General features: G+C 43.0%; 1 protein-coding gene across 1 annotated transcript in view; it reads right to left on the bottom strand.

The window, feature by feature from the left end:
- The window catches only part of DYTN (dystrotelin), a 52,676-nt gene that overhangs the window by 20,148 nt on the left and 7,225 nt on the right, over window positions 1–25,303 (bottom strand). Inside the window, exons 4-12 of the mRNA XM_065412878.1 lie at window positions 19,560–19,761; window positions 16,436–16,521; window positions 15,961–16,049; window positions 13,361–13,432; window positions 12,844–13,007; window positions 10,225–10,336; window positions 8,507–8,655; window positions 5,813–5,981; window positions 2,146–2,216 (exon numbers count right to left, since the gene is read on the bottom strand). Coding sequence (XP_065268950.1) covers window positions 2,146–2,216; window positions 5,813–5,981; window positions 8,507–8,655; window positions 10,225–10,336; window positions 12,844–13,007; window positions 13,361–13,432; window positions 15,961–16,049; window positions 16,436–16,521; window positions 19,560–19,761 — 1,114 coding nt within the window. The remainder of the gene's footprint in view (window positions 1–2,145; window positions 2,217–5,812; window positions 5,982–8,506; window positions 8,656–10,224; window positions 10,337–12,843; window positions 13,008–13,360; window positions 13,433–15,960; window positions 16,050–16,435; window positions 16,522–19,559; window positions 19,762–25,303) is intronic.

Raw genomic sequence — 25,303 nt, forward strand, 5'->3', positions numbered from 1 at the left:
GGACCTGTAGCAGTCTGGGGTATCCAGCTTCCAGACGGTTATAGCAACCCGCTTCTGGGCCGGCAAGGGTTACCTTAGTTGTCTCTTTACGGTGGAGGGTGGGGGCAAGCTACTCAAAAAGCTCCAGAAATGTGAATTTCTTCATGCGAGAGGTCTAGACCCACTGCTGGTCATCCCAGTTCTGCATGACGATGTGGTTCCACCAGTCTGAATGTGGTCCTGCACCAGAAGCGATGGTCTACATAGGGGACATCAGTGGCTTTGCCAATTCTACTGAGCAGCCTCTGCCAATGCGAGTCTGCAATGCCAGGGTACTCCTCTTGCCAATCCATCAGGAAATCTGTCAGGTACCTTTGGTGGGACAGAAAATGCCACTGAAATGTCCACCCGTGCCTTGCCAGTTTCTTGATACAAGAGTGAAAGCACAAGCAAGAGAAGTTCATCAAACGGCGCCTTCTCCATGTTACTGGCTCCGGTAGCTGGGATTGCACAGACCAAAATGACTGCTTGGCAAGTTTCATTGGTGGGCTGTTCAAACTTCCTGTAATGTGCAGGGCAGGCAGTAAAGTTTTCCCACAATGAACCACAGGCCATAGAACGTCAACCAATAATTTCAGCATCAAGCCCATAACTTCTGCTTGAGCTAAAGCATATATTTTCCAATGACATCCAATCTTGATTTAAAGACTTCAAGTGATGGAGAATCTACCACGTCCCTAAATAAATATATTCCAGGGGTTACTTATCCTCATTTTTTTTTAATTGCACTTTATTTCTGCTCTAGCTGGACCTAGCAGAGATGGAGAGCCAGACACAGAGGAGCTTATTGAAGCAGAGTTAGCTGCTGTGGAAATTGTTATTGTTCTGGCTGCAAACCTGAAACTAACACCAAAGTAAGGCTTTGCACAGGGTGGGGGGAGTGCTCAAACATTTAAAGGGACAGGACATCACAACTTCTAGATTGAATATTAACATTTATAGACAGGGTGAGATTCCAAAGGGTGCTGTGTTGACCTAATTCTATTCCCAGAAAAGTAAATGATAAAACTCCCATTGACTTCAGTGGGAGCAGTTAGGCCATCCATGAGCACTTTTAAAAATCCCATCCAAAATGTCTAATTTTTATACAGCACAGTTCATTTTCTAACCAGTATTTTAGTAAACCGAAGACTGGCTAATAATCACTTGCACTGGGTTTTCATATGGCCATGAGTCCCCCACAATATTGATGCCACACCGGGAGTAGGACCTGTCATAGAAATCCGATTTACAATCAAACTGTTAATTTTTCTAAAGAAATTTCTGTTGGTTGATGCTGTGAAGCTTTTCTTACCATGGGTATATTCAAACTGTTCTGCTGAACAACATGGGTGCAGATTCAAATCTGCATTCTAGGGGTTATTTCCAACTTGTGTTCTGGAAAAGGCAGAAGATTTTTGCTTGTATTAGTAGTAAATTAAATAATATTATAGTAATCTAAAGGACGACTTGGAAAATTGCTATTTGTATTTTTTTTTTTTTTTTTGTTCTTTTGCAGGGACGATAGGAGCTGGACTATCTTGCTCGTGTTCATAAGGAGCCAATACAAACAGCTTAATTATTGTAACAATATTTAAAGAGAAATTAATAAGTGACAACACATATTAATGAGGTTCTCTGGCATGGCTCTTGAGAACATGAAAAGAGAATAAGAGGCCACAATTAACATATACTGCACTTAATGGTATATATTGTGTATATATTACTGACCCATGTGTAAGGCCAAATTCTTCCCTGGTGTAAACTGGCACAGTTTCTTTGACTTAAATGGAACCATGCCAATTGACACCAGCAGAAAATTTGGATCATTAAATTGATGCCCACACGGCAGAATTAAAATCTCTTAACACTTGCAAGCTGTCTCATTGAATAATGCACATGAGACCTGTATCCCAGCATTTGACAGCTAGAAAAAATCTGATGGACACACACACACTGTGCACAAGGATAAAAACCTTTCTCTTACTTTGGTCCAGTTTAGTGTTGGAAATGAAGGGTTGGGACTAGAAGGAAAGAAGTAGTAATGTTTATTCAAATTGTCTGGTTTTAATATGAAAACACTTATCTCCATTAGGCTCCAGCTTTGGTGTTAACACACCTACCCACCTCTTCTCCCTGTGAAGGGCTTTGATGGATTCACGAACTTTTAATAATTCTGCCTTAACAGAGGCTATTGCCTATGGAAGAAAGAGAGAAGATTCTGTTTTGAATTTTACCAGTGTGCTGCTTGTAATCATATTTGCTGTGTAAACCTTGCTATAAGCAGTAATATCACATTTAGGATATGTCTACATTATAGTTTTTGCCTTGAGTTAATTGACTGCCATTAACTTGAGGTATTAGCACATTTCTAACAGTCTGGATACTTCTCTGTGGGTCATACTTTTCCACTGTGCCTGGAAGCAGATCCTCAGGAACTCCTAAGCATCTTAATTTAGAACATGTCTGGTACAGTTCTGGTACATCCTATATCTACCTTCTGACAAAACAGGACTCTAGGACTTTCAATCTGTGGCTTTTAAAGCAACACTGAAAAACCTGCATGATGTCCGTGTAGAACACGAAAGGAGGATAAAGCTCCTCAGAAAGAATTCTCAGCCCATGGAGAAACTAAACAAGTCAACAGCCAGCATGACAAGACCCCAGGTTACCTCACCAGATGGAAAATGAACACAGTGCAGGAACTAGGGGGGATAGCTCAGTGGTTTGAGCATTAGCCTGCTAAACCCAGGGTTGTGAGTTCAATCTTTGAGGGCCACTTAGGGATGGGGGCAAAACTTGGTCCTGCTAGTGAAGGCAGGGGGCTTTCAGGGTCCCTTTCCAGTTCTATGAGATAGGTATATCTCCATATATAACCCAAAGGTGGCAGTCCTATCTACCTCTCTTCTGAAATGAGTGCATGCCTAGCAATGAGGTGAAGTGCTCTTGACTTGAAGAGCTGCAGATGCTCACAGCTGATACATGCTGGCTGACGCTGTCTCATGTTCTCCATGGAAGTACAGCTCCTGAAGAGAGGTCTTTAGAGGCAGAGCACAGATGTGATGCCAAAATGGATGAGCTGATATAGGGGGACTGATTCTCAGTTACTCCATTCTGGGGGTGGGGAGGCAAAATTGGCCTTGAGACACCTTTTGTGCTCCCCATAGTTTAGGGCTATGCAGGGGCTGCCTAACCTGAGACTACTCTAACTTACACTCTGCTTCCCATGGCCCCTGGAAAATAAAGAAATACTGTTGTGCAGTGCATTCACCTACACCCTCCACTCACTCCCTGCATGCCCCTAACATGGGTGCTGTGCAGGGGCAGGGAGCAGGGTTGGTTTAGAGCCTTTATGCCAATTCTACATTGGCTGGAGAGAATCACTACTCTGGGCATATCTTCAGGGGGACCATTTCTGCTGTCTTTATGCTGTCACAATGGCAGAGAATGGCCCGAGCCTAACTGAGAATCAGGCCTATGATGTCTTTCCTTGAACTATTGCTTTCAGAAGGGAGGGGTGACCGTATTTTGATCACAATCTCAGCTGGGGCCTCTAATGTGCTACTGTAATGCAAATAAAAAATAACAACAGAACAAATAACCCTGCAGTGCAAATAACTGTGTGTGCTGCCACAGTCAGGCAGTGAGGTCTGGATTCACAAAGGGACATAGGAGTTGTGGTGCTCAGTGTTACAATGCCTTACTTTTAGGCGCATAACAAATCACAGGAACAACACTGTGATCCACAGATCCTGAGTTGGGGGCTAGACTGTGATTCACAAAGCCAGCAACTAACTGGGGAGCTGCCTAAGCTAGCCAATGGGAGATGCTGACCGGGGGGTATGTGCTAGCACCTATCTCTGCTAGTGATTCTCAGCTGTGAACCCTTTTCTGGAGTTAGGGGCCCAAAGTTGTTTTTGCAAATTGCTGGGGAGAGCAGGGTACTCAGCTGGGATGTCAGAGACCCCTAGTTCAACTGCCCCCTCCACCTGATGAAGAGAAGGGACTTGACTGGGAATCTGCTACCTCCCAGGTGAGCACCCTAATCATTGGGCAATAGGATATTCTGACATGAGGCTCCCTCAATCTCAGCTGTTCTACTGTGTATAAATAAAAAGTAATTGGAGCAGGGGGACTGGACCCTGGACTCCCACATCCCAGGTGATGGCCCTAACCACTCAGCTAAAAGTTATGTAGGGCTTTCATAAGCTGGAAAGAAGCACTGCCTTGGGACATCCCTGTTGTAAAGGTGCAGGAGGCTAGAGCCCAGCTTCATGGAGCTTGGGACACCTGAAGTTCCCACATCACCACTAGGCTAAAAGTTATGAGGGAGCAGATCCTCCTCCTCCTTCTCACCCCAGCCATTTTGTGTAAGCTTGCCTGTGGGACCCAATGTGGAAGGTGTGCTCTGAGTATGCTGACTGGATAGGGCTCTGCAGGTGAGTTAAGCAGAGTAATGTCTATATTCCCCTGGTTCTTGAAGATAAGTGTTCAGGTCCCTAGTGTGGTGCAGCAGTACACATGCCCAGAGGCAGAAACTTAGGTACCTAAGGAAATTTTACTCTTGAAAATTTTAGTGCTAAATAAGTGTAGGTGCCTACCAGGGTCAGTGGAGGTCTTGTGAATTGCAGTGGTGACTAAAAGCTGGGACTTAGGTACCTAAATCTGGGCTTTAGGCATGTAACTCCCTTTATGAATCTGGGCCTAGTCACTATGATTGGGTGTATACATCCCAGACTTGTTAACCAGGAGTCAATGGAGTCTGAGCCCAATTAAGGGTGTCAGGCATAACTGATGATCATACCCAGCTGGGAGGAGCTGGGCCTTCATAAAGGAAGGACTAAGGAGCATCGAGCAATAGGAAGGCAGGTAGAAGACCCAAGTGAGAGATACTTAGAAAGTTTATCTGAACTAAAGGTAAAGAGAAGCTAGGGCCTAAGGTGCATTTGGACTGAAGTTTGAGGGGATACAGCTGAAGAGGCTATAGAGAACAAGTGGATCCTGTGGGAGACCCTGAGTCAGAGTCCGCAAGAAGCAGGGAGAGGTTGGAGGAACTGAATAGGGCATGGAGAGTAGATCACTGCAGAAGCCCTAACATAATGGTTGTAGTTAGTAGGAAGAGGTCCAGAGATGTAGCAGCAAGGAGTCTCACAGAGCAGACTACTGCTGCTTGTTACATGATACTTGCTCTGGAACCTAGTGGGGTGGGAGGACCTGGGTTTCCTTACCAGCTACTGGAAAGGTGGCATGAAGCCACCTGAGAGGGAAATAAGGATGACTGGAAGCCCTGAGAGAAGGAGTGTGAAGGCCTTTTGTAAGGACATTGGGACTGTTATTTGTTAGACTCTCTGTTGACTCAAAGGGGGGGGGGGGACTAAAATGTAATGGGGCTGGAGGGCTGAATTGCAAGACAAGACAGATCATTGCAGGGCTGGAGAAACTGTTGACAGCGTTAAGCAAAAAAGAGCTGCTATCCCCAGCTCTGCCATCAGGGGACCTGCCAAAAGTGAGTCAACTCTTCTGCAGTCACCAATACTGAAATGTGGCCAAGTTCTTTAAGGGATGACTCTACAAAGTTTCCAGGTTCTTGATTTGTTTCCCTCTACTTTCTCCTGCCCACTTCCATCCCTCCAACATGAGACATTAACAGGGTTGAAGTTAACCAAGGGAACATCTTAGGATCAGTATTTAATAGGCAGTCTGAAAGCTGATCGAGAATTGGTCTGGGTCTCCCTGCGCCGCTTCAATATTCACCCTGATTTGTTCAGTGTGGCTATATCTTGTTTTTGCTCACCTGTGCTGATGTCTTGTCTTGTGCTGGTGCCCTGTTGTCATTCTCAATCTGCTGTACTGCAGACCCCTTTTCAGCTAAGTGCTTGGATAACGCTGGGGCCAGTCTGTATGCTGGGGAGGATAGGTAACGATGGGCAGGCTGTGTGGAGGTGCTGAGCTCTGTAGAGGGCCTGTACACCAGGAAAGAAAGCAAAAATAGAGAGAGGATGAAATGAGAAGCTCAACAGGAGAACTCTTAGGTTCCTTTCCCTGGAATCTAGAATCATCATAAATAAAACTTCTGTTTTCAACAGAGTAATAACTGTCATGCCTGAGTAAGAATTATGAGTTAGTTATGACCGCTGTTAGCTAGCACTATATTTGGCTGGAAAAATGGATACGTATAGTGGATGTCATTTTGTTTATTGAATGGAGACCATAAAGTCCCTAGCACAGAATTCTAGTTCCCCTTCATTTAGCAACAGTACAGCTGCTCTCTCTTTTCAACTTCCCCTGTTTCTTAGCCACTGGCAGTAGAGGGCCAACTAAACTAGGCAATTCAACTAAGGAAAGTTTTAGAAAGCCAGAAATCCTGCGGTCCAATCTGTGCTAGGCTGAAGTACCAAATGAGCCTTTTAATGACACCTGGAATAGCAACTCCAAATTCTGCTCTCACTGATGGCTCATCCTACCCAAATGTGATGCAAGCAAAAACCCATCAAGTTATCAAATGACCTTGTGGACTCAGAGAAAGATTATGGTAAAGTTCATGTAAAGAAGGGAGCTTTTGTTGCTAATTGAAAGTAAGGAAATATCAGTCATGAAAGAATTAATGGGCAACTTGCATTCAATCACATTCCATGCTAAGGCACAAACACTTAAGTAACATCTCAGTGATCAAATAGCTTGTTGACACTGTTTATATTCTATCAAACTATTCATACTGTAGCTGTGGTTCTTGATTAGTCTGAATGTATTTAAAATTGGTTTCTAATAGCAATAACGCCACCCAGTGTTTTTGCACTGTAACGTTTAGTAAATATATTTTCCATTTCTTTCCTGTTGGGAAGGATGAAATTCACCCCTGTTCAAAAGGGTGAATGCCATCACTTAATTCTACTTCAGCCCTGTTTGGCAGATATTTAAGTCTACAAACTGAACAGACCAATTAGGCAAGACAAATACTCAGAACTTGTGCCAAGGACCAGCACATGGTTAAGAGACCTCTTCAGTCTCATTCATGTCCTCCATAGGCAAAGTGCAAAAATGGGTCAAATGAAGGACAAGCATAATAAGATGCCAAAACAACTCCCAGACATAGAGTATTGCCGTGAATTCTGAGGCGCCTAAGAGGAGCCTTTTCTCACACCTGGATGACATAAAGGGCCCTGGATCATTCAGGAATGGAGGTAACCGATTTAAGTCAGTTACCTGAGTCTAAAGGGCACAGAGCAGTCCCATTGACATCACTGAGGTTATCCACAGTGGGAGGCACTGTCTGGTAGTAAGTATTGTGAAGCTGGGCCCGAGATTAGGAGTGACAAAACATGGCACAAAGAGCTGACGTTAAGAAGAGAAAACAAAATAAATGTGTGCTTGTTTGTGAATGGGGCTCATAATTCTAATTCCATCTTTGTTGTTTTATTTAGATAGTTACTAGTATGGCCCCCAGCACCATAATATTCAAACACCTGTAGAAGGTTGGTGTAAGAAGTCACATGCCTTCAAATTCATTGTTCACCTACTCTGCTGCCAAGCATCCTAAAGAGTTGATGGACTACAACACCCATGACACCCCCTAAAGGAGAGTATGTGTTATAGAATAACTGACTCATCCAAAACTGCTTGCTTATTTGTATTCTGGTAATACCTAGTGAATCCACCTGAGATCAGGACCCTATTGTGTTAGGTCTGTACAAATACCTAGAAAAACATGGCGCCTGTCCTAAAGCGTTTACATTCTAAATAGACAAAGGAAGCATCGTTGTCCCCACCTTCAGATGGGAAACTGAGGTTCAGAGAAAGTAAGTGACTTGCCCAAGGTGTCACATCAGTAGCAGAGCTGGGAACTAAACCCAGAGCTTCTGAATCCCAACCCAAGGCCATAACCACAAGACCAACCTTCCTTTCTACTTGTCAGCAAGGCTGAGTTCTGCAGTTACTGTACAGGACCAAAGCCTGATAGAGTGTTTTACAATTTCTTTTATGGAAGTGTGTTAGATTTGACAAAATGCTTTGTTGATAGTTTTCTGTGTGCGAGCCATTGCGACCACCTTCACATTCTCTAGGGTGAGAGGAGCAGGAATCTGCAAAACGTTCTGCCATAATATGAAGTCATGGCATGAAAAAGGTTCTTTCACTGACCCCATAGACTGTAATGGCTACTTTGTGGGCACAGTATCAATATATCCTGCAAATACTTATTCAGATGACTGATATTTTTAAAAAAGCATGGAAAGAAACTGATTTTACTGTACAGTTTCAACCCTTCCATTTTGTAATCTTAATTTGTGTTTTATGAACTAATCACTGACCACATTTCATCTGTCAAATCAAAGTCATTTACTGTATGGGCACAGTCAAGTAGATAATGTTCAAAATTGCTTCTATATTAGCACTGTTAGATGCAGGTGATGAATGTGCTGCAGCTTGGAAGTATCTGGTCTCTTCAAATTCACCACTCCAGTGGTATAAATACACTGGGACTGACACTCACGGTGCTTGCTCATGTTCTGGGAAGTCCCCTCCCTCCATCATTTCCAGTGTCTGCCTTCTCCGAGCCTCCTTTCTTCTGCAGCGCTCTTGAAGCAGGTTGTTTCTGACAGTGCGAAAAAAGATCTTTGCATTCTCCTTTGCTGACATCTGCTGGAACGACATGCAATAGAGAAAGGAGCGGATTTAAAACAAGCACTGCTCTGAAGCAGCAAGCAGTCAGTCAACACAATCCCAGATAAAGCTGAGTGATGCTATCTTCTCCCCTCCACCCACAAGAAAGCAAATGTTACTCCAGACTTTTGTGGATGCTGGCTAACTTTAGTTGCTCTTCCCTAGTTTGTTGGGAACTTAATAGAGCCCTCATCTTTAATATGATTTTGTTTTGTAGATAGGGATGAACCTACTGTCCCTCCTGAAGTTGTTTTAAAGAATGTGCTTGAAAGACAACAAAGGGCCCAGTTACTTCCCGCTGTGCCAAGTGTGTGTAAAATGCTGTATTTCCTAGCTGGCAGCACTTGATGCTCATTATGCACCTAGTGCATCTACATGGGGAATTGTGAAAGAGGAAACAGGAAAAAATAATGTAACCACTGTACCTTCTACTCATTTCTTACACTGATGATAAATTACCACAAGGTGTCACTGTGGTAAAGAAAAACGGCATTGACATTATAAACATTGTCTTTCTCTACGCCCCACGCCAATGTAAAGCAGGGGTTCTCAACCTTTTTCTTTGAGTCCCTCCCCCGCAACATGCTATAAAAACTCCACGGCCCACCTGTGCCACAACAACTTGTTTTCTGCATAGAAAAGCCTGGGCCTGTATTAGGGGATAGCAAGCAGGGCAATTGCCTGGGGCCTCATGCCACAGGGGCCCCTGCAAAGCTAAATTGATCAGGCTGTGCCTTCAGCCCCAGGTGGCAGGGCTCAGAGACCTGGGCTTCAGCCCCATGCAGTGGGGCTTCAGCTTTCTGCCCTAAGCCCCAGTGAGTCTAACAGTGGCCCTGCTTGGTGGACCACCTGAAACCTGCTCATGGCCCCCCAGGGGGCCCTGGACCTCCTGTAACTGAGGGTTGATCTCCTTGGTGTCTGTGCCTCCACACTGCTAGGTGAAGCCATGATAAAAAAGGAATTCTCTTTTCAAGCACACTGCGCCTGCGGCCTCCTCGCAAAGCTTGGTAAACCAACTAGAAGAAGCTTTACTGAGGAGTTCACACAGCTTTACACTGAATTAGCTCCTGAATGGACACAAGGTGGGGTGGAAGGGAGGGGGAATGATGCATGTCTCCTCCAGCCATATGCCAAGCTCCCTTCCTTCCTACCATCTCCCCAGCCAGTCTGCACACACACAACTCTGGTGCCATGGAGGGCCCCTTCCACAGATCCAAAAATGGGATGGCAGATGTCTGGGGGTGGTGACCTGACATACCACACACAAAGGAGGGGGCAGGATTTACTCCTCACTGTCCCATGTGACTAGAATGTGTCTTTATCTCAAAGCAGAGTGAAAATTCTAAACTTAAAACCCCACTTTCTTCTTTTGCTCACCTAACATTGCTCGGCAACTGGTGCAGATATATTTTATGGGGGTGATCTCACACACACACACACACACACACGTTCGTGCGCGCTCTCTCTCGCTAATCATCATAGCCAAGAGCCTACCTATCCACACCAATAGGCCAAGCAAGCAGATGAGTCAGTAAAATGGGATGGTACCTTCACACAGTACTCCATCACAGGGTGTGACTTCTTGTGTGGTTTGCTCTGACGCTCAGTGAAGAAGCAGACTTGGCAAAGATCAAAATTCAGGCACTTCAGACAGCGATACCTGTCAGGGAAAACAGAAAGGATAAGCTTAACCTCCAAGGACTGGCAACTTCATACAAGTGAATTGGGATCTTGGAAATCAGCACCCATGAATGTTTGATGATATAGACAGAGGTGGGCAGGCAACAGTTTTCCTGGTCCAAGAAAATTTGAGATATTGAAAATCTTTCTGTCCTAAATAAGGATGAATAGTCAAAATCTTGAATTTTCACAAACTGAAAATTTAAAAAATATTTTGGTTTGGGTCAAGTGAAACATTTCATTTTGATAATTTTTGAAATGTTTTGGTTTTTTTTATTTGTGACCTTTTTTATTTTGGGTTGGGTTTTTTTTGACCTTTTAGACTAAATTTACTGAAACTTTGAAACAAAAAAGTTGTTTTGACTCAAAACTGAAACTTTCTGGTTTTAAAATGTCAGTTTTCTTTTCCAAAAACGTTTTGAAGTTGGACACTCTGTTGAAACCAACCCTGGTCATCAAATTTGGCATTTTTCAGTGAAAAATTGGTTAATCAAAAAACCCAGCTTTTCTGATGATACTATCAATGTAGTAATGATTTCCCCCAGCTAGGGGACCTCCAAGGAGTTCATCATCAAAATGAGTAATTGATCAGCTGACAATGTTCTAATACTTAGAACAGCTTTATTTTTATAGCTAATAACTGATGCACTGAATTTCGTATAGTGAAGCAATAGTTGCCAATGATGCCATTTTTGGTACTGTTGCTGTATCCTCGTATTTCACATGCTTCAGTTTATCTCTATATACAGTTCATTGTGGGCTGTAACATCCCAGCATGCTGAATGCTGGGCATCAGAGCAAAGTGGGACCTATGACATTGAAAAAACTTAAAAGTCAATAATGCAAGTTAACATTGCCACAAAAGTGTAATAGTAAAACTCCCTGTCCTGGGTTCATCACAGTCATCTCGCCTAGTCCTGCCTTCTCTCAGACATCCTCCCTTCACCCTTCCCATAGCACCTGTCCAAGAGGTGGGGAAAGATAAGCTGCAGTTAACTCCTGGTTTGCTGGAGACCAGGCAATAGAACAGGGTGAAGCTTTTCAGCTGAAACTTTTTTCAATTAAAAATGCAGATTTGAGTCAACTGAAACTTTTTGAGATTAGGGTCCAATTGTTTCATTAAAAAAATCAGAATCTGAAACACTTATTTCAAGATTTTTCAAATGTTATGATTTTTCAATTCAAAAAGCCTTTGTTTCAAATTTTACAGCAATTTTATTTTAAAAAAGGTGAACCATTCCCCCCTCCCCCCCCCCCAAAAAAAAAAAACCTAAAGGAAATGTTTCATTTAACCCAAAGTGTAAAAGTTTAATTTTTTTGTTTTGGTTTGCTGAAAATTGTTTTTGAATGGAGTCAACTCAAAACAATTTTCCCCACCATGATTTAGTTCAGCCACTGAACTGAAAAAGCAGTTATTCACACAGTTTAACCAGGCAGTGCCCTGAGCCCTGTTCCACTATTATTAAACCAGGTGTGAGATACCGAACTCAAAACTAGAGGCCTTGATTACAGCTAGACGAGGATGGAGAACTGACTGCTCCCTGTGTAGCCCTCACTGGACTTTGAATACTTGTACAGCTCTTTAGAATAGAGGAGCTTTGTAAAATAGATCTAGGCAAACACTGCCGGAGGATATTCAAAACCAGATCATGATCTAGTTTCATGAAAACATTTATATTAATATTAAGCTTTTGATATTTGCTTTTTATTTTGGGCTCTAGCTACCTGGTAGCATTCCTATAATACTCTGAGGTATTTTTTTAGTTGCATAGATGTAAAGCAGAGGTTCTCAAACTTCATGGCACTGCAACCCCCTTCTGACAACAAAAATTACTACACGACCCCAGGAGGAGGGACTGAAACCTGAGTCCTGCCACCCAGGGCTGAATCCTTCAGGCTTTGGCTTGGGCCCAGAGCCCCAGCAAGTGTAAGCAGTCCTGACCCACAGTTTGAGAACCGCTGATGTAACAGATATTGTAGCTAACCAACTGGAGAAGGCAAAACAAGATTTAATAACAAAAAGACACCATGGCTACAATGTATGCAGTGTAGTTGTAGCCGGGTCAGTCCCAGGATATTACAGAGACCACGTGGGTGAGGTAACTGTTGTATGCAGTGTTCTGAGGGTTACAGATGGTGAGACCTCTGGGGATGATGATTTGTTTCTTGCATTTGCTCAGGAAGTAGATGTTGTTGTTAAGTTTTGCTACAAGGCAGCATTGCATAATGGCCAGGGTAGTGGCCCAAGGCTCAGGAAAGCTGAGTTCTATACCCAGCTCTGCCACTGGCCTGCTGGTGATCTGAGGCACGTCACTTTCCCTTTCTGTGCCTCTATTTCCCCATCTGTCTTGTCTAATTATACTGTAAGCTCTTTGAGGCTGCAACTATCTCTCACTACGTCCATGTAAAATGCCTAGCACAATGGGGTCCTGATCTTGGCTGATCTCTACACACTACAAATAATACTTTATAGTAAGTATGCTGTACCTTAGTCCAGTGATGGGGAAATTCTTACAGATGCTACATCTAACGTGATGCATAACCATTTCAGTGGCTGATAATCTATAACAGGTAGGAAGCCACAGGAGAAGGCCAGGTTCAGATTGTAGCCAAGATAGGAATTTCTCTTCACCGATTGCTGAGTTCAGAACCTGGAAAAGAATATCAATCTCTGGTTCAATCACTTACTTAAATAGAACTATTGCCTCTGTCACACCTCATAATATAAGCCCTGATCCTAGATCAGGATATGCTAGCACAGACTCCTCCACACATGTAGAATACCACTGGCTTCAAAGGGTCTCCACATGAGTGCAGGGGTCCATGCTAGTACCTTACTGAGTATTCTTCTTTATTGGTGTCAGATGTTTACCATGTGGAATTGGGAAGCAAGCTTGTCCCTTAAAATGAGGTAACTTTAATTGCTGTAATGTGATACACTGGCAATTTCAATCAGTCAGCAACATTCATGGTCACTTCCCAAGGTCATCGGAATTCTACTCACCCCATGGAAGCAGCTTCGAATAGCAATTTCCACACAAGAAGGAGCACAGCTTTCCCCCACAATGGCTGGGATCTACATCAGGAAGACAGACAGCTGTTCAGAACCACCATGATAAGACAGCTATCACCACCAGGCTATACCGATGTAGTGACAGCACAGATGGTGAAGTGTCAAAGGAAAAGCCATTTACTTCTTATGGTGGGGAAAAGACTGTTTAAATTTAGACACATGACACCAGTGTAATTCCAAACCTGACTATGTGTCAGAATGATGTCTCTGGCCCAGTAATTAGATATGAATCAACAGATTGTGCTGTTGGGCTAAAGCACTGAACCCAGTAGTGGGACAGACTTTTTTTCCCCCCCAGCATAGACTTATTCCATGTTTTCCTAAACACAGTGAAGTGAGAAAACTCCCACCTTAACCTCCACACCTCATAGCGTCTCCTGGCTGAGAGCTTCTTGAAGGCCATTCTCAGAGCCATGCCAATGAGTAATGCCTGTCTGCTGCTGCTGTTTATTATTTGTATTATCATAGCCCCATAGGAGCCCCAGTCATGGACCAAGACCCCATTATGCTAGGCCCTGGACAAACAGAACAAAAAGAAGGTCCCTGAACATAAGAATGGCCATACTGGCTCAGGACACCATTCCTGTCCATCCTGGCTAATAGCTATTGATGGACCTATTCTCCATGAACTTATCTAGTTCATGTTTGAGCCCTGTTATAGTCTTGGCCTTCACAATCTCCTCTGGCAAAGAGTTCCACAGGTTGACTGTGCATTGTGTGGGAGAAAAATACTTCCTTTTGTTTGTTTTAAACCTGCTGCCTATTAATTTCATTGGGTGACCCCTAGTTCTTGTGTTATGAGAATAAAGTAAATAAGTAACACTTCCTTATTTACTTTCCCCACACCAGTCATGATTTTATAGACATCTATCGATTCATACCCCCCCATTAGTCGTCTCTTTTTCAAGCTGAAAAGTCCCAGTCTTATTAATCTCTCCTCATATGGCAGCCGTTCCATTCCCCTAATCATTTTTGTTGCCCTTTTCTGAACATTTTTCAATTCCACTATATCTTTTTTGAGATGGGGCAACCACATCTGCATGCAGAATTCAAGATGTGGGTGTACCATGGATTTATATAGAGGCAATATGACATTTTCTGTCTTATTATCTATCCCTTTCTTACTGATTCCCAACAATGTTTGCTTTTTTGACTGCTGCTGCACATTGAGTGGATGTTTTCAGAGAACTATCCACAATGACTCCAAGATTTCTTTCTTGAGTGGTAGCAGCCAATGTAGAACCCATCATTTTATATGTATAGTTGGGATTATGTTTTCCAATGTGCATTACTTTGCATTTATCAACATTGAATTTCATCTGCCATTTTGTTGCCCAGTCACCCAGTTTTGAGAGATTCTTTTGTAGCTCTTCGCAGTCGGCCTGGGACTCAACTATCTTCAGCAATTTTGTATCATCTGCAAATTTTGCCACCTCATTGTTTACCTCTTTCTCCAGATCATTTATGAATATACTGAATAGGACTGGGCCCAGTACAGACCCGTGGGGGACACCACTATTTACCTCTCTCCATTTTGAAAACTGACCATTTATTCCTACCCTTTGTTTCCTATCTTTTAACCAGTTACTGATCCACGAGAGGACCTTCCCTCTTATCCCATGACAGCTTACTTTGCTTCAGAGCCTTTAGTGAGGGACCTTGTCAAAGGCTTTCTGAAAATCTAAGTACACTATATCTACTGGATCCCCCTTGTCCACATGCTTGTTGACCCCCTCACAGAATTCTAGTAGATTGGTGAGGCATGATTTCCCTTAACAAAACCCATATTGACTCTTCTCCAACAAATTATGTTCATCTATGTGTCTGACAATTTTGTTCTTTACTATAGTTTCAACCAGTTTGCCCGGTACTGATGTCAGTTAGTAGTTCTGCAATTTCACATTTGAGTTCCTTCAGAACTCTTGGGTGAATACCATCTGGTCCTGGTGACTTAGTACTGTTTAGTTTATCAATTTGTCCCCAAACCACCTCCTCCCTTCCCCCAAGGAGCTTACAATCTAAGGAGCTATGGCCTGGACCCAGCAAGCAGCTGAAGCCCCTTTTGACAACAACAGGATTCTGCACAGGTGCAATTCCATGCTCTGGGCACTACGTACAGGATCTGGCTACCATAAAGTTAGCCACAACTCAAGCTGCAGAGGCACTGCTATCAATGGGAATTTTGACTGAGTGAAGACTACCGGATTTGACACTGAAGCCCTGGTCCAACAACTGGTCTACATGGCAGATCCCTGTGCTTACATGGAGCCCCAATGACTTCAGTTTTGTAAAGGGATTGCTTAGTTCAACAAAACAAACTCTCTACTCACAGTGCTGCAGGCTGGGAACTTGCTGCTTTATTCACCTGTAGCACAACAGAGTGAGGGAAAGCCTCCCACCTTACAAAAGAGGAAGTAAGGGAAGGGTGGAGCAAGGCTCCATCCCATAATATTTGGGGTAACCTAGTTAGCCCTTTTACAACCACTTTACTACACTTAGCCATTCCATGTGTGGAGTAGCAGTGACATCACCTGATGTAAGTCTGTCAGCAGACTCCTCATGGCACTCCGAGTGATCAGGGTCCCCCTCCCATTGGGGTCAGCATAGAGTTGAAACAAAGCTGCAAAGGACCAGAGAAGACAGCTTTACAATCCTGGCAGAGCCTGAAGATTCTCAATGCAACTTCTTTCCAACAAGAGCTGCCATGGCAACACTTGGATGTCTCATCAGTACACCACTACCAAGAAAGCAATTACCACCATCGTATTGTCTGTGACTTGTTCTGAGATGCTTACACAAAGGGTACTATATAATAATCACTGATGGATGGATATTACTCTTCTTCATCAACCTTTTTCCTACAATAAAGCCACAGATTTTGGTCCCATGTACTTACATTTGTGCACACTTGGACCCCATTTTCTTTTCATGTAGAAATAAAATAGATTGGAGATTTGGTCAACACTCAGTACACTTAAGTAGTGTGTACAGGTCTGTTTTTCCCACCTTTGTATTTAGTAAGCAGACTGTCTCCTGAGAGAGCAATTAGGGCAGCTGCGGCCGATCTGGCTTTGATAAACCCTGTTCCAGTCCTAGAACAAGATTAAAAAATAAAGCTAGGAATGTGAAAACTAAAGCTACTAGTGCAAAAACAATTGTTATATTGGAAGACAACCTCATATAAAAGGACCTGGATTCTTATGTACATGCTTTGATATACCATATTATTTATATCAAAAATGTGCCACTGTGCCAGGCTCTATACAAACACAAAACAAAAAGATTACAATCTAAGTAGATTTTAGCGTTGGATTTTACACTGTGATATCACAAACTGTAACAAGATTATGTCCCATCTGAAACCCTGTGTTAAAATGTGATTCTGTTCTGAAAGGTACCCTATAAAATGGCATTTTCTTACTCAATAGACCTGCTTCATGTCATTGAACTCCCTCCCTAAGTTTTTACTATCTCTGACTCCTGTGGAGCCAGTACAGCTGTGGGAGAGAAAGCTGGGTTCTACTACGTTTTATGTATCATCAAAAGAATTAACTTGGTCCCCAGCCCAGTAGTGGGCTCTGTGTGGGCAGATCCCAGTGACTGAGCAGATCCTCACTGACTTCATTGGGACGCTTGATAGGCTTACGGATAGGCAGGATCAGGGCCTAAGCTCTAACTGTTGAAGTGCAGGCCAGAAAGGACCCAGCTTAACTTTCAGCTCAACTGCAGTTTGCAAGGTGGACAGTTAATATTTTTTTTTTTAAACCTGAAAACAGGGAAGATTTGATTTGGAATCTGAGAGACCATAAATGTGGAACACTGCAATGCTATTATAACAGAGTCACTTTTCAGGGTAGGGTAGCACTTTAAAGAATTTTAATTACTATGGTGCATCAAAATCATCTTCAGAAGTATCCATAATCTTATTTTATTATGGGAAGGATTGAGATATAGCGGTAATATATATCTTGGTGGGAGTTTCAATCAGACAAGGGTTTCTAGACTTGGAAACTTACCATTCTCTTCAGAACATCAATGGCAAGAGGTTTAAAGGGAAGAATAAAATTGTGCTGTACTACTGGAAAGGAAACTACAGACGATCAGAAACTCACTTAAACTGAATGGACTAGTGGGCTGAGTCATCAGCAGTGCACTGAGACCAAACTAAGATCAATCAGCTGGGAAAAAGGTGAAGACGTAAACAGAATGTTCACCAGACACTTCTGTCTGATGAAATGTGCAGAAAAGATACCAGTGAAATCACTCGTGAGCTCCTACTGTCCACAGAAAAGCCTTTGTGATATTCTCAGCAGGCATACAAATAAACTAACACATGGATACCCAAGAGGGACATACCCAGAACCTTTTAGGAAAAAATGTTTTAGCTTCAGATAGTGGAAAAAACTATAGATGGAAGTAAAACGATCACTGGAAGAAAACAAAATGACACGTGAAGCTTTTCCTACAGTGCATGCAGGCAAGAAAGTCACTGGCAAAATCAAATATGCAGCGAGAGGACAATGATGCCCGGCCTTGGGAAGTCAGAAAATGGCTTGAAAAAAGGGACCAAGTCAGTCCTGTAATGGAGATTCTTCTATTCAATTTCCCTTGGGTTGTACGTACTTAGAGTATGAAGCTTAGAAAATACTCCTGATATTTCTCGTTTTGTTCCAAAATACTCTAGTTTATATTTAACCTTCAAGTGATTTCTGTAAGCTGTTCATCACATGGAATTGCAAACAGCAGATCAACTTATTCATTACGGGAAATTCAAGGGGGATAGTGAAAGTACAATGAATCACTTAAGTTCTGCTTTGGAGGGCTTAAGTGGTACATAGGTTTTGTTCTTGCTCTTTCTGCGGGGTAAGTTCCATCCATTGTGAATAAATTAAACAATGAATTTAACTTTTTTCTTTTGTTCCTGATTTGATTCTGCTTATGAATGGATGACAAACTTTTTAAACTGGAGAATGATGGATAGTAACGCAGGTGCTAGCAAAGGGTGAAACTGAACGACTGAGTAGGGTTCAAATGAATTTTGGCAAAACTGTCTGATAAGCCTTGTGTTCACTAGTGAAATTTTGCAAAAATTTCCCACCATGATTAAAACTAGTTCATCTTTGTGGCTTCCTTGTTAGTAAAAACCCAGCTGTCAGCACCACCCTTTCACTGCCTAATGAGCCGCTGCTGTCAGCATGCACTCTCTGCTTGTCACCCTAGTTTGGGCATTTCTTTTCAGTTCAGTGAAGGGGTTTATCCTCTGCATTGTTCAACAGCAAATCAGGTTCATACACCTTTCCAATTCACCATCCCTTGGTTTCTCAGGTCAGAGCTACACAGAGTATTCACAGTTCATGCCATGTAACCTAGCACTATATTTTTTTCAGGGCATGGAAAGCCACCACAGATTCAACCCTTGTTGTACGTAATTACTGTTCTTTTGTAGCATGAGTGAGGTTGTTCACACAACAACAAAGTTTCTCCAGGTCTTGTTCTTACCAACAAAACCCACTTGTACATTTCCCATTTTGTTGTTGTTGTTGTTTGTGAACTTATTGCTCATTCTATTTGATAACTGGGATTGGTGGGTGAAGCTCACCAGATCTGGAGACTGAATTACTCTATCAGACTGAATAGCTGTAGAATGGGATGCCATCATGCAAGCTTCCCTGCACTGCTCTGCCAACATGCCTCAACCCTCACCTGGAAGCACTGCTTCTAAGGTTGAAGAGGTCATTCACCTTCCCCACGCTTTCGGTCCCTAGCCCCTTGGCTGAGATTACCATCAAGAGGGTTGATTCAAAATGGCATAAATTTTGCAAAAGCAGCATAGTTCGTGAGATTTCCACCAAGTTGGCCTGAAAGCTCATGAGAACAGGTCTGCAAGATTTTGGTGCTATCTAACCTGAACCTTAGCCCTGATTTGAGCTTTGACCTGAACCTCAAACCTTAGCCTAAACTTAATCCAGATCTGAAGATGAACCCCTCTGACTATGTATAATTTAAATAACACACGCCTTCTGAGTGTGGGGGGGGGCACTTTCTCACTGAAATGGCATGTAAAAGCAGGAGGGGATAGAAATGAGTGTTACTATAGTGATGATGAAGTCACTGGTGCATTTGCTCTCACCTGTCATACATGGCAGTTAGCAGGTTCTGGGTGAGCTCAGGGGCTTGTGGATCTACCTGGCCTGGTTTATCTAATCTGGCATTCTGGAATAGCTCCTTCAGCAACTGTGATAGCTGCTGTGTTGTCAGGGAGCTCTGCTTCTCCCTCTGACACTGGTGGCTCGGCAGGATGTGCTGAATCAGGGAGACATCAGTCAAACCCACTGTGGGAAAACAACGGGAGAAATTAATCAATCCCTATATCTTTATCGTAAATGGAAGCAGAACATTTCTTAATTGAAAATACATAACTAAGACCTGTCTGGAAAGCAAAGACTCTTACAATACTTGGTATAAAACTGAATGGGGAAATACCCTGCAAGGGCTCTTGTGCTGGGTTTTCATATTCAGCTAATTTTCTGAGAGTCCAAAGAAGGAAAAGATCAATTGAGCTTTCATGGGCCTGATTTTTAAATGGTGATACAGGAAAAGTGCAGAAGCAATTATTCATCCAAACTGCACATGTAACTTTTGTATGTGGGATGCAATTCACGCCTGGGCAGAGAGATAACACGAAGCCTATGCACCACTTACAACCTCAAAATAAGGCTTAAGTGGGACTTCAGGTTTCCTTGCCCTTCACTGTAGGTTTCCATACAATGTCCGCTAGAATAAAAGAGCATGGGAAATGGTTTGGCCAAGAACACCGGGGTAACTACCCTATTATAAAAAAGTGCCATGGGATAGTTAATGTCCACAGAGTGCAGACAGAACTCTGATCTTTTTAAGATCACATCCAAAAGACCATAAGCCAGAGTAAACAGCATAGAACTAACTGTATCCAAGTAGAGGAAAACGTGCATGGAAAGTGACTGGAAAGGGAGAAGAGATGAACAAAACCAACGTGAACAGCAGGAGTATATCCTTGGCGTTCACTCAACAACTGAGACCGTTAATATGAGCATGCCCTGCACATACATCAATCAGAGAATAGATTCCAAAATGGGAACATCCACTGAACCAACTAGACATATGATCTGAAAATCATCTAGAAAGTCATATTTTGTCAATGATTTTGTGACAACTCTGACAGATCGGAAAATATTTTTTTCATGGATTATAAGGCCCAAAGGGACCCCTGTGATGGTCTAGTCTGTCCCCTATAACAATATTTATGGAATATTTTACTTTACTAAATCCAAGCCTTAATTTGGTTTTGATTATTATTTATTATTACAGTAGATGCAATGGGCTCGAGCTGAGATCAGGGCCCCATAGTGCCAGGTATAGTACATACATACGGTGAGACAGTCCTTGCCGCTAAGAGTTCACACTCTAGATGGATAAGGGATGGGAGAAAAAAAGTATTAAAACCCCTTCTTAGGAAAAGGCAACTAAGGCACAGAGAGATTAAGGGTGGGATTTTGAAAACACCTAAGTGATTTAGGAACAGAGGGTCTATTGACTTTCAAATGACTTAAGTATTTTGAAATTCCCAGCCAACATGACTTGCCAACACACAGAAAGTCTGTGAGAGAACTGGGAACGGAACCCAGATTTCTAGTGCCGTAACACCAGGCTAATCTTCCTTGCCATACTGCCTTTTGCCTTAAAGGTAATGACTGCTATTTTTGTACCTTCTCAGGAACAGACTGTTTCAGGTGAGGATGCTGGGGCATTCACCTTGCTGAAAGTGACACAAAGACAACCAATTCCATATGCTTGCACTCTGTGTTAAGCTTGCATCCAGAATTAGAGAGCAAGAAACCCAGAACTCTACTCAGTAACACCTTACTAAGACAAAAGTCCCACTGACTTCAGTGAGAATTTTGCCCAGAGAAGCAGTGCTAAATAGATCCTTTATAGTCTAATTTATTTTGTGGTTGTTAATGATAATAGCATTAATAATACTGTTTGCAAATCACACATGCATTTTTGATGTTTTATGTCTATTTCCAGTAAATCAATCCCTAAGCAACACATCAGATTTTGACATTTAACAAGAACATATATGGAGTTCCATAATCGTTGGCAACTTTTGCACTATGTTAGCAATGTAATATATTGTAATAATAATGCAAAGATTCCTTATCTTGCAAAACTTTTTAAAAAGCTCTACTGTCTCAGTCTGGCCAGCCCTCTAAGGTGACCAATCTAGCCTATGACTTAGCAGTTAACAACCCGAAGCTGATAGTGATCTGGACTCCATTACAATTAGTGATCCCAGCTGTGGAAGGGCCAGGGAGACTACCTGGAGAAGGGAGAGAACAGACACAGGAGGAGGTCCAGGAGAAAGGGGAGTTCTTGTTCTCTGGGAAGGGCCTGGTGAAGACAGACTGAGCAGGGCCCTGGAGACAGAACTAGTCCTTGTGGTGGAGCTGGAAAAGGTCTAGGGAGGCAGCCTTGTGGGTTGGTTTTCCAGGGTAGGAACAAAGAACTGGGAGTACCTTGGGAGAAGCTTTAGAGCCAGAGGAGAGGCTGTATTATCCATAAGCTATTAGGACGTGGAGGTAAGAAGTGGCCCAGGGAAACAGATCTAAAGGAGAGAACCTAGCTGCTCAACAAAAGGCCACTGGGCTGGAAACCACAGAGGAGGAGTGGGAAGAAATTGGGGTTCCCCTACTATCTGGGAAAAGGATGTAAAAACTCCATCACAAGGACTATTGAGTCCAGAGTGGGGCTCAGGACTGAGCCCAGATGATGGATTTAGGAGTAGCCCTAGTGGGTTGAAAGGATCTCTTGTTGGGATGTGTGAACTTCTAGCTGGCCTTCTGTTACTCCAGAAGATATCTGGACTAAATGTGACTTAGAGGGCAAGTTGTGGACCAAAATGGTCCACCGTAGGACCAAATTGGTGGTCCACAGGGGCTGTTAGAGGCAAAGATTCCTGCGGTGGCATGCTAAGGCAGTGAGTAGAACTGTTTACAAAGATCTATTAAAGGGAGAGTTCTTTTGAATTTCACGGGTGCAGTGAACTATCTACTACTGCCATTATAGCAGATCTGCTTTTTCTGTAATAGCATTGACTATGCTCCTCAACCTTCACCACTCTTTCCATTAGAGAGCTGAGATGGTTATGACGCTCTGTGCTAAGTGACCAGCCCCTTACCCCCTTTTCACAAATAGTATTTGCCAGTGTATTTGGGGTTATGTTACCATCTGGTTTAGCATAGGGGTTGAATGTCTGACTTTGACATTTTACATTGTAGTTTGCAATGTTGGAGCTGAGAGAGACAAGGTCGGAGAGGTAATATCTTTCCTTGGATGAATTTCTGTTGGTGAAAGAGACAAGCTTTTAAGCTACACAGAACTCTCCTTCAGGTCTGGGAAAGGTATTCTGAGAATATGTCTACACTGCAATGTAAACCCAGGATTAGTAGAACTTGAGTTAGAAGTATTTGGGTTTGTTAACCTAAGGACTGAGCATCTACATTTATCTGCAACCCCAGATTAGGAATTGTTGAACCCCGAGTCCCAAACTGGGCCTCCAGCATCTACACTGTATTATGCAGGCCCAAATCCAGCCACACACATCCCAGACTTCCTAGTGCCCTCCCAAAATATGGCCACTTTACCTTTGTTCGTGGTGCAGTGTGGGAAAGCTTGACTGTCCAGAATACAAAGTTGGTTTGTGAGGTTGTGGAATACTTTTGGCAGATTCCCAGAATCTGAGTCTAGAGGGGCTGTGTCCACGCTGCAAAGCAATAGGCCTTGAATCCTGGGTCCCAGTTTGACTCAGGTTCTGACCCTCCTCTCCCATGGGGTCATAAGACCTTGAATCCTAGCCCTGGGTTAGCACAATTTGTGTGTAGACAGAAGGCAGCTTAAGCTTGAGGCGGAGTTCAAACCCTGGGTTTGCAATGCAGTGTAGAATAGACATACCCAGAGTGTCACAGCTAAAAACAAGGTGGAACAGATTGTTTAGCATATGTAGTTAACACACGTTCTAAGGGACCACTCAAGGTGAAGTGGTCCTTTAACACCTCTTCACTCATAGGAGAAAAGAAAGGGGGGAGGTTAGTGGGTTATAGATTATTGTAATAAACCATAAATCCAGTGCCTTTATTAAGACCAGGATTTTTAGTGTCTAGCAGAGTTATGAATGTAAGCTCCCAGGCTTATCTTTGAAAGGTCTTGTGCAGGTTTCCTTTGAAGACAAGGAGTGAGAGGTCAGCTACAGAGTGATCATTTTGTGAAAAGTGTTCGCCCAAGGGTGATATGGTGTTTCTTCTCTCCCCACTCTTTCCCCCCACCCCCATGTGAGTTCATTCAAGAGTTGTCATGAACATACAGCTAAGGGTAGCATAAAATCCCTCCTTTACCTGTAGAGGGTTAAGAAGCTCAAATAACCTGACCAAAAGGACCAATAAGGGGAGAAGATACTTTCAAATCTGGGGGGGGAGGTTTTTGTTTTGGCTCTCTTTGTTGTTCTCTCTGGGACGGAGAGGGACCAGGACAGGAAAAATACATCTCCTAAAGCCATATCTGAAATAAGATTACAAATTGTAAGTAATAGCAATGAAATGCGTTAGGTTATCTTTTGTTTTAGCTTGTGAATTTTCCCTATGCTAAGAGGGAGGTTTATTCCTGTTTTTTGTAACTTTAAAGTTTTGCCTAGAGGGGAAACCTCTGTGTTTTAACTCTTACTACCCTGTAAAATTATCTTCCATCCTGATTTTACAGAGGTGCTTCTTTTACTTTTTCTTTATAATAAAGTTCTGTTTTTAAGAACCTGATGGGTTTTTAGTGTCCTAAAAACCCAAGGGTCTGGTCTGTGCTCACCTTGTTTACCTATTTGGGTGGTATATTATTCTCCAGCCTCCCCAGGAAAGGGGTTGAGGGGACTTGTGGGGGGGGGATACTTTGGGGAAAACAGGAACTCAAAGTGGTTCTTTTCCTGAATCTTTGTCTAACTCACTTGGTGGTGGCAGCATACCGTCCAAGGACAAGGAAGAATTCGTGCCTTGGGGGAAGTTTTTAACCTAAGCTGGTAGAAATAAGCTTGGGGGGTCTTTCATGCAGGTCCCCACATCTGTACCCTGGAGTTCAGAGTGGGGAGGGAACCCTGACACGAGTGTAGTGAGGTTGGGACATTGGTGCACAGGATGAGGTATACCATATGTTGTGATGGGCATGTGGTGGACCTGTGGATCTTGAAAGGTGTGTTTGGGGGGGGGTGGTATTGGTCATCGTAGCAGTGGAGATATGTCTGGTGGTTTTGCATCTATTCTGGCAGGGTCTGGGGTGCCCAGGTCTGTGGGAAGCTTGCTTCTGATGATGAGGTTGGGGGGAGTTATTTGAAGGACACGAGAGGGTCCAGGAAAGATTTCTTTCAGGATGTAGTTCCCATTGAGTATGGATTGTAATTGTGTAATGATACCCTGTATGGGTTCCAGTGTGGGGATGTAGGTGACAACTAGGTGTGGATGGTCAGAGGGTGTTTTTTCCTGTATTGAATTAGGTTTCCTTGGGGTACTTGGATGTCTCATTCCATGATGCAATCTACTTTGGTGGAGAGTTTTTGTTTGCTAAAAGTGGTTTTAAGTGTGTTGTGTTGTTGTGTGTATCCCAGACTTTCTCCTCAGAGCATATTCTGTGATATCTGATGAGTGCCTGGCTGTAGATAAGTTTTGGGTAGTTACTGGATCTGTGAAGGTAATTGTGGTAATCTGTGAGTTTCTTGTACATAGTTGTCTGCAGGGTTCCATAGCTGAAGCTGATTGTGGTGTCCAATTACTCAATAGTAAGTGTGGGCAGGGCAAAGCT

This window comes from Emys orbicularis, chromosome 11 (assembly GCF_028017835.1).
Source record: "Emys orbicularis isolate rEmyOrb1 chromosome 11, rEmyOrb1.hap1, whole genome shotgun sequence".
Classification (NCBI taxonomy): domain Eukaryota; kingdom Metazoa; phylum Chordata; order Testudines; family Emydidae; genus Emys; species Emys orbicularis.